The sequence below is a fragment of the Notolepis coatsorum genome, assembly GCF_963971535.1.
Source record: "Notolepis coatsorum genome assembly, chromosome: 9".
In the NCBI taxonomy this organism is placed as follows: domain Eukaryota; kingdom Metazoa; phylum Chordata; class Actinopteri; order Aulopiformes; family Paralepididae; genus Notolepis; species Notolepis coatsorum.
In genome coordinates this window covers 39,266,445-39,276,444 of record NC_140173.1, presented here as the reverse complement: position 1 = coordinate 39,276,444, position 10,000 = coordinate 39,266,445, and the positions used below count along the sequence as shown (strand labels likewise).

The 10,000-nt window shown below is 43.9% G+C and overlaps 1 protein-coding gene across 1 annotated transcript in view; it reads right to left on the bottom strand.

Annotated features, from left to right (window-relative positions):
* cdh23 (cadherin-related 23) overlaps positions 1-10,000 on the bottom strand; it is a gene marked incomplete at both ends in the record, with an annotated part of 775,072 nt that overhangs the window by 310,784 nt on the left and 454,288 nt on the right. The window contains 4 exon segments of the mRNA XM_084321844.1: positions 6,827-6,970; positions 6,972-7,065; positions 7,921-7,967; positions 7,969-7,986. Of these exon segments, the coding sequence (XP_084177970.1) occupies positions 6,827-6,970; positions 6,972-7,065; positions 7,921-7,967; positions 7,969-7,986 (303 nt within the window).

Here is a 10,000-nt window from a genome sequence, read left to right as displayed (position 1 = left end):
AGACTGGTCGACCAAAAATGTATGGAAAGGAATTAAAATCTTCCCGCTTTTCTCTGTGCCAGGTGAATATTACAGAATGTTGTCAAATATTGAGATCATGGCTGAGTAAGAATAATGTGCATTAATATATCTGATCTGTATTGAGAATCGTTACCAGGGCGCGCGTGCACCTGGGTCCTTATCAGGCGGTTCTGAAAGGATGGGTTATATGTGCTAGTCCCAAAAGTTTAGGCACAAAGGTTGAAGTGCTATTCCAGGTCGAGTCGGAGCCGACCAAAAGCTAAGGCACACAGTACAGGTTGTTGGATTGCTACCCCTAGTCTAGCTGATGCAGACTAAAAAATATAGGCAACAAAAGAAGATATGTGAGCTTATTATGATGTGATATCCTTGAAAACGCTACTCTGTTAAAAACGTTCTGTGATTCCTTTGCAAAGAGGCGGGAAGTAGGACCGAGAAGCTGATGGAATCATAATTAGAAATTACCAGAGTAGCGTCATAATATTCATTGTTTCAACCTCAAACTAAGCTCACAATCTCTTCCATTCCTGAAAACGATGTATTTTGGATTAAATTAACCAATTGATCAATACAGATAGCGGGAAGATGATCACGCGATGTCCTAGTTAGTACATGATTACGCGATGTCCGGGGAGTACGTAAATGTACATTAAACGGGACATCAGTCGCGGAAAGTACATTAAACAGGACGTTAGTCGCGGGTTAAGAGGCCGAGAGTATGATTAAAAGGTATATATAATCTAATATATCGCTGGTAAATTTCGAAGTCAGGTTCGGTCGTTATGATTTTAATAACGATGTGTAGTTATATATCAAGGGTATAAATGCCTTGTCGCAACAGATGTTGGCCGACTAAACGTACAGCGATCCAATACAGTCAGATATATACACACGTTAACTTATATGTATTAATGTTTGTTTGTCTGTTTAAGTCTCGTTTGTATGTGCACAAGTATTATAGGACCCGTCGCGTTGCTTTATTGAGCCAAGAACCGGCTGCGGATAGCGCGACGAGCATTGAGAGACGAGTTACCGTTATACAAAGAATAACATTGAAGTGCAGTTCACGGGAACAAACTAGGGTAGTAATTTCCGGAACCGGCCCACGGGAACAACCATTTGGGGAAGTATAGTTTTATCGTTTCAGTTTGTTTACGTTTCACATATGCACAGGCGCGTTCATTCGGTAACAAAACGCTGGTATAGGAATTCCAGGCTATTGAGAGCTCGTGGGAAAAATACTGTATGAATTGCAAAGCGTTATTTCCGAGGCGAATGAGAACACACGAACGTCGCATGGAGCAATGACGTGAGGCTATGCGCGCCGTTAAGTTATGATTTTATATTAAACTATCCATAGGCAAACGTAAAGTTTAATATGCCCAAGGCCGAAGGTATATGAAATCCACGTGCAGTATATGTTTTATTTGTATATGTATGTGCGCGCTGCTATTGGAAAGTGTTGAGTTGCGGTGGCGAGATGCAGAAGAGTGTTTCCAGGATTGCATTATCCCAAACCACCGGAGAAACGAACCGAACATTGCATTAACGACACGTAACGTGCTACAGCCTCAGGAACAACGTCAACACAAACAGCTTTCCCCGGTGAGTATGAAAATCATAAATATAGATGCTTTGATTGATTGATTGAAAACTTTATTAACAGATTGCAGAATAGGTACAATACAGCACAGCTCAACACACAATTGTTAAGGGGATGCAGACCAGAGAGAGACTTTAGTCTTGTTTACATCAGGGTCCCCCATTTTCAATACCAGATTTGTTTACATCAGGGTCCCCCATTTTCAATTTATCAGGACATATTATGACATACATGACATACAGATAGTCAGTACTGCTACATCTGTACATTTATGACATACCAGATTTGCAAATTCAGTACTGTTTGTGATACAAAAGGAGTCAAGAAAAGGGAGTCATTTGACGTAGAAACTGTACATATACACAACTATCATCTCAGTTACAGCAAATTACAACTATCTCAGATCACTTGAGTGTTTATGTTGCTTTAATTTACACATTATAAGTCACATAAAGCTAATTACAATGTCTGTTTCAGAATTATAATACATCTGTGGGCGTACCCTGACCAATACGGGGAGCTAAACAAACACTTCCGGTTCCCAGTATATGGCAGTACAGGAATTGTCCACATAAACAGCGTTAGATTAGACTTTATAAGCTTTCAATGTTGAAAAACTTGGGCACAAACAACATAGATCATGTTTAAAAGTAAGATGTTTAGGTTATATTCACTTGAGTTAATGTGTTTATCTAAAGAACCAATGAAAGATAACTAGCCCTTTCCATTGTAAGACATTTTAAACATGATTCAAAATGTGTGGGTCCACATTCATATGATGCTTGTGTACATATGCGATATGATTGATAAATGATAACACTATCATTACATCCTAGGACGGGATGGATGAGAAATAGCTGATGTTTTGTTAAGCTCACAGACAATCAAGGAGAACCCACTCAGATGGTCTTAGAAAAGAGTGGAAAATTAACATGTGTTTGTATTTACAGACAACCAAGAGATCTGGCTCTGGGTCAAGATGCAGAATGGGTGTAAACACATTGTATCACAAAAGCTGAAACTCCAGTGATTTGCATCTGAACACAGACAAAGCACAAAGTGAGACCAGCTACAATCATTTAAATTGAGACCCCAAAATAATCTACATTTGAACACGAAAATCAGCTGAGACAGTGCAGAGCTGAGAGACAATCGATTGACCATTTGGAACAAATCTACATCCAAATACCCACATGTAAATTCTTCAGAGTGGGCACTTGGGAGACAAAGCAATGCAAATGCCTGCACTCGTGACCACCGACTTGGTGGACTCACCTGGCGGTGGATGGCAACAGAGAACCACTTAGTTAACATGAATCAGACTAGTGATGAATTTGCAGTCATGAAAGGCACCATATTTCCCATACTAACAAAATAACATAACTTGCATGCTATCCCCTCCTACTATTTTCTGCTTTATAACCAATAACATTCATAACTATTCTTTTTAACAAACTAATACATTTCCATGACTGCAAAATATCAACCACAAATTGAAGCACAATTATCTAAATGTACAAGGTATACACATACATTGATCATTTAGCTGACACTTTTATCCAAAAGCGACTCACAGGTTCTGTATGACAGGACATCAAAAAGAGCACAACTCTATCAGCTGAGTAACAATGGTCATCAAAGTGTTGAGTGCTACAGTGTAGGTTAGTTTATTAGGACAGATGCATGACAGTAAGGTTAGTTAGGGTTAGATGACAAAACGAATGATTGTTTTTCATGCAAAATTAACTGGCTGTCTAGATTTTATGTTTTTTTCCCCCTATGCCATGATGAGCCACACTGAGATGTGAAGAACACCAGAGAAGTCATGGCGAGGTAAGTATCCTGAGGCACACCCAACGCATCCTGAGGTAAGATCAACTTCAATTTAACACCACAGACTATTTTATCTGATTCAAGACTTTGGCCATTCATTTACTAATTTTATTTAAATGCCTAATGCTGTAAGATCTATTTAGATACAAGATCTGATAAGATTGTAGTGAATGTGACCTTCTTGACGTAAGGAATCACTGCTAATGCAATTGGCTTGCATTTCCTATTGTCAATTAAGTGATTTTATTTACAATGAATTGAATTAATCCCAAAATGATTTTCCACTTTAGCAGAAAGGCGTTGAATCATTTATGTGAGGAGTTTTCTAAGGCAGTGTTTATCACCCTCAGATCACGAATTGGTGAGAGGACAGGACGAGTGAGACGACGCGTGACCTGAACCACGAAGCTGCGGACACAACCAGAGGCGACGACAACAACCGTGGGAGAACCATCCAACCCAGCCCACAGACATCCCCAAGAAAGTGGAGCAGAGGACCACAAAGGAGACTGACCAAGGAGACACTGACGAAGAGGAGATCAACCTTTGACGGCCTCCACCCCGGCACTGCAGACCAAACCCATCACCTGCAGATGGGAACCAAAGCCCCGACCATCAAGGTGGATTTAAAATGACAAGATTGTCATCCGTGTGAGAGAGAGCGTCCTACTGATTAGCCACTACACCGGCGGGCCTTCGCCCTCCATCAAGTGGTACCGCAATGACGAGGAGAGGACAGCGAAACCAGCACAACACATTCAAAAACGCCCGCCCCCTCGCCCCTCTAGTACCGCGATGACGAGGAACGGGGGGGACCAACCACCACACAGCACGTTCAAGAACGCCCTGACCACCATGTCTCTAGGCCTGATAGGGGCCAAGCGTGAGCACAGTGGCAGACATGTGATGGTGGTGGAGAACAACATAGGCTGCAGGAAAAGACCACTATAGTTGACTGCTACCGGTGACCCTTGACAAGGTACACAGGGAGCGGACGGCGACCTCCTGTAGGCCCCCTCTGAATGAACGACGACCAGTGAATGTTCCCGACTGCATCGTCAAGAAGAGACATCATCAGAGACCTGTGGAACAAGATACTTCTGAACACACATTGTCCACATTGTTATGTATGTATTGGCCCTGCCACACGACAGACCGAGAACAGATGATCAACACTTCACAGCAACTGTCAGATTCACAAACAAGAACTGTTTCACAGAGTTCATATGTATCTGGAAAATTATTGACTAGGAATATGATGAAATACAATCAGTAAGATTGCATTAACCAATTTTATAATGACAATGAGAAATGATCACAGAGTCACATTGCAAAATGGTATTGTTAAACAGGGCAGAACCAGTTGGATTGTTCCAAGACACCAAGTTTGTTTTGACCATTGATAGTATGCACCACAGAACAATGCATAACGATTATCATAATCACCTTTTATATTAACCACTAGGTTAACGGTTTTCAATTTTATTTTGACACATTAGCCACTAAGGTAATGTCTATTGTATGTATTTATTTAATTTTTATGTGTTACTGTTTGGCCCTGCCACACGACCGACAGAGAACACCTTGTCAACAACGACGCAACATCATTCAGATTAATACCTTCACAAGAAGGAAACTTTTCACACAATTGTATGTATCTGCAAAACGATGAACTAGGGATGTGATGAAAAGAAATCAATGAGAAAGCATTAACAATGGTTAGTAATAATGAGCTAAAATGTATTGCTGAAGGAAGAAGTGACCACATGATCACATTACATCACATTTTAATTACTTAGGTTACAAAATTGTATTGTCAGACAAGAAAGAATCAGTTGTTTTATTCTCTCATAGAAGAGGACATGTAACGTTGTTTTGCACCTGTATGGTGAACCATTGATAGTATATGCACTAGAATTACATACAGAAGCGATGCATAAGACGTTTTATCTCCTCATTTATAGAGAAGAAATGGAGAAAATTGCCTGATTCTAAGTAAAGACCAACAAAACTGAGGCAATCACAGATGAAAGTGACACTCAAACTCAGGGTAAATACAACTGGATCCTAAGTAATTTCATCAAGAATCATCATAAAACGTGCAAAAATATATATATATATTTTTGAACAGTTTCCCATAATCAATCATGTTAGTTTTATTAACCACCAGGTTAACGGTTGTTAAAATGTTTTTGTACACATTAGCCTTATGTGTAAATCCTATTCCTAATAATTATGCAAACTATTTTGTTTTTTCACCCTGTGCACTCTGACCACACAGACAGTGCATGTATTTAATTGGTTTATTACGATGCCTGTATGCACAACGATCACATTAGCTCCCCAGAGTCACGACATGAACGACTGAAGGTATGCCAAGATATTTGCACAGCGATAGCTTCAAATGATTATGTTAATTGTTGTTTGATATCAGAGATGAGGACCACTCATTGATATAGGTATTTTGAGAGATTAATAAAAGAAAAGGGTGACATCTATTCCCACATCTCTGATATCAAAATAACACAGACCGCAGTCCAGTCGATCATGTCATGAATCATGTATATAAATAATACTAGTTTAAATTATTAGGCCAACCAACAGAACACATTGGCCAACATTTTCATTATTTTAATTATTTTCTATTTTTTTCATTATCTGATAACCGATGGATTACATCGGTCCCCACTTTTACCTGTTCCAAACAATCCTGGTATATTATACATTAATCTCACCCACATTATAAGAAAGAAAAGTGAGTATTGTGGTATAATATGTCCTCATGTAAATATGTTCCCCTTACCTGTGCCCCCCCCCCTCTCTGTGGAATCACCCCCCTCCCCTGTGTCCCCAAACCTGTACCCCCTCCCCCCCATCTGACCTATCAAATGGGACCACACACCCCCTTTGTTGAACTATAAAGGGCTCCTCCCGACCACAATCAAGGCTTCTTACCTGGGTAATTTCAGCTGATCACCTGGGGCGAGAGCCTCAGCCATTCTCTCTATGTATTCTATCTGTTTGGTTAATAAACCTTTGTTATTATCCAAGCCTCGGTTGACTGAGCACATTCTTCATCAGGATATCTACAAATATCCCACAATATGTATGATTTTAGTATGTTTGTGTGTGTATATATTTCCTTTTTGTAAAACGTGCATGGCTGTGTATTTGTATGCATGGCAGGGCATGTGTGTGCACGTGTTAATCTCTGTGTTTGTGCATGCGTGCAGATGCGTGTGCATGTTGCTTGTGTGTGTGTGTGCGTGTGTGTGTGAGTGTGTGTGTGTATGTGTGTGTGTGTGTGTGTGTGTGTGTGAGTGTGTGTGTGCGCACGTGCATGTGTGTGTATGTGTGTGTGTCCCTCACCCTGACACGCGCCACCTGCTGGACGGCCTGCTCGTTCTCCCGCAGCGCGCCCAGGTACGCCTCCTTCTGGAAGGCGGGTGCGTTGTCGTTGACGTCCAGGACGTTGACCCTCAGGCGCCCCGTGGTCTCCTCCCCTCCCCCGTCCCCGCGCCAGCACCGTCAGGGTGTAGCGACGCATCAGCTCGAAGTCCAGCCCCGCCTGCAGCGTCACCCAGCCCGTCTCGGCGTCCATGGAGAACCTGATGGGGACCGGGGAGGGGGGGGGGGGGGGGGGGGAGAGGAGGGGGGGGGGGAGGAGGGGGGGAGGAGAGGGAGAGGGGAGGGGACAGATGAGGGAGAGAGGAGGGACAGAGGAGGGAGAGATGAGGGAGGAGAGGAGGGAGAGAGGAGGGAGAGGGGAGGGAGAGGGGAGGGAGAGAGGAGGGAGTGAGGAGGGGGGGAGGGAGAGGGGAGGGAGAGAGGAGGGAGATAGGAGGGAGAGGGGAGGGATAGGGGATGGAGATAGGAGGGGGGAGGGAGAGAGGAGGGACAGAGGAGGGAGAGAGGTGGTAGAGAGGAGGGAGAGAGGAGGGAGAGAGGAGGGAGATAGGAGGGAGAGGGGAGGGAGAGAGGAGGGAGAGAGGAGGGGGGGGAGGGAGAGAGGAGGGAGAGAGGAGGGAGAGAGGAGGGAGAGGGGAGGGAGAGGGGAGGGAGAGAGGAGGGAGAGAGGAGGGACAGAGGAGGGAGAGAGGTGGTAGAGGAGGGGGAGGGAGAGAGGAGGGAGAGAGGAGGGAGAGAGGAGGGAGAGAGGAGGGACAGAGGAGGGACAGAGGAGGGGGAGGGGAGGGAGAGAGGAGGGAACAGGTAACATTATGAAATAGACTGCTATGAACGCTCTGTGGCGTATAGATACTGAACAGGTTACATTATGAAAGGGTCTAAGGGTGAATGCAAGGGTTTTTGTAAATGTCAACAATGCCCCATTATAATTTAATAAGCTCTGACATAATGTCCAAAATATGAAATCACCATTGAAAAGTGTATCTATGAGGGAGAGAGAGAGAGATAGAGAAGGGGGAGGGTTGTGTGGTACGGTGCGTGTATGTGTTTCTTACTGGTCAGGCTCATCGCTGAAGTAATAACGTACTGTTCCAAATGTCCCCAAAGTCTCCATCAGTGGCCTAGGAGGAGATAGAGAGAGAGAGAGAGGAGAGAGAGAGAGAGAGAGAGAGAGAGAGAGAGAGAGAGAGAGAGAGAGAGAGAGAGAGAGAGAGAGAGAGAGAGAGAGAGAGAGAGAGAGAGAGAGAGAGAGGAGAGGGAGAGAACTCAAAACTCCCATACCTACGGGGTGAAATACAACAATGTGCAAACACAGCAGCAAGATTTGTGAGCTGCTGTGACAAGAAAAGGACATCCAATGGAATACAACCACCATAAAGACTGTCAATCATACAAAAAAAAATCCTTCTGTAATGTCCTGATTTCTCTGTTTGATTGTTTTGGTTTGTTTGGTTTTGGCAATGCAACAGTATGTTTCCCATGTCAATAAAGCCCATTTTTAATTGAATTGAATTGAGAGAGAGAGAGAGAGAGAGAGAGAGAGAGAGAGAGAGAGAGAGAGAGAGAGAGAGAGAGAGAGAGAGAGAGAGAGAGAGAGAGAGAGAGAGAGAGAGAGAGAGAGAGAGAGAGAGAGAGAGAGAGAGAGAGAGAGAGGAGAGAGAGAGAGAGAGAGAGAGAGAGAGAGAGAGAGAGAGAGAGAGAGAGAGAGAAAGAGAGTGAGAAAGAGACAGTGTTACTCCTCTCCTCTCCTCCTCTCTGCTTATATCTTAGACAGAGAGACAGACAGACAGACAGACAGACAGACAGACAGACAGACAGACAGACAGACAGACAGACAGACAGACAGACAGACAGACAGACAGACAGACAGACAGACAGACAGACAGACAGACAGACAGACAGACAGACAGACAGACAGACAGACAGACAGACAGACAGACAGCTTAGTAAGCAAGAAGTTGCTACACATCATAACATTCACTCATAACATATAATCTCATAACATAACATATGTTTTGTTGTTATATTTTAGTTTGACCGTGCAGAACTGTACTCTAGATGAGAGGATGGAGATGAAGACTCCGAGCGCTCCTCCAGGTATCAGGTTTATCACGTTCTTTTATAGTTTCAGAATGTTTTAGGGTTTGGGACACATTTAAATCCCAGGCTTTAATTTAAAAAAGACAAGGACATGGATAGAAAAGTCAGCGCTTCACAGTCCCTGTGTGTCTCAAAGGCAGGGAATGTTGGTCACAGGTTCTCAGTCGTAGATAGTGGTTAGTGTTTAGTGTTCAGTGCATGTCTGCATTGGCCTGTCTGAGCATCATCCACGTCTCTGTCCTTGCATACCCAACGGTTCACATGTCACTATGTCTCAGCATATTGTCGAGGAGATCGGTCGGATCAAAGAGCCTGAATCTCCTGAATCTCCCCAAGGTGATCAATGAAGGAATATCTTATCTTATCTGTGTAGTATATCTTTATCAAACCTGTTCATGTTATGGGCAATGACTGAGGCCTGTGAATATTAGTCATCTGTGTCTTTCTCAGAGAGAGCTCTGTAGCAGTGGACATTTTACAGGGCTCTCTGACACAGAAATTATACCATTTGGTGCGGCCGGGTAGCGCAGCGGACTAAGCGCCTGTCTACCACCGCAGAGACAGTGGGATCGAATCCAACTGCCAGCGGTGCCTCCGGCTTGGTCGTTGTCATACTGACACAATTGTCAGTGTCAGCAGGTGGGAAGCCGGTGGGTTGTATCCTGGTCGTTGTAAACAGCGACTCCTACAGGTCGGTCAGGGCGCCTGCACAGCGAGGGAGAGAACTGGGGAAGGTAGTGTGATCCTCCCACGCGTTACACTTCCCCAGTGAGAGTCCTCGCTGTCAGGTGAAAAGATGCTGTTACCTGTCTCCTATGTATCGGAGGAAGCATCTGATAGACTTCAGGGCTCCCTAGACCGACCAGTGGGGGGCACATGCAAGCAACGACCAGGAAGGGGAGGGGGGAATTGGCATAACGACTAAAATTGGGATGGGAGGAAAATAGGCAGGTTGATTAAGAACAAATAGTTATTTTCAGTGACGGCCTGGCGAGGGGACAAAAGGTCCCCTCGAAAGGGTAAAAGGGAAAGGGG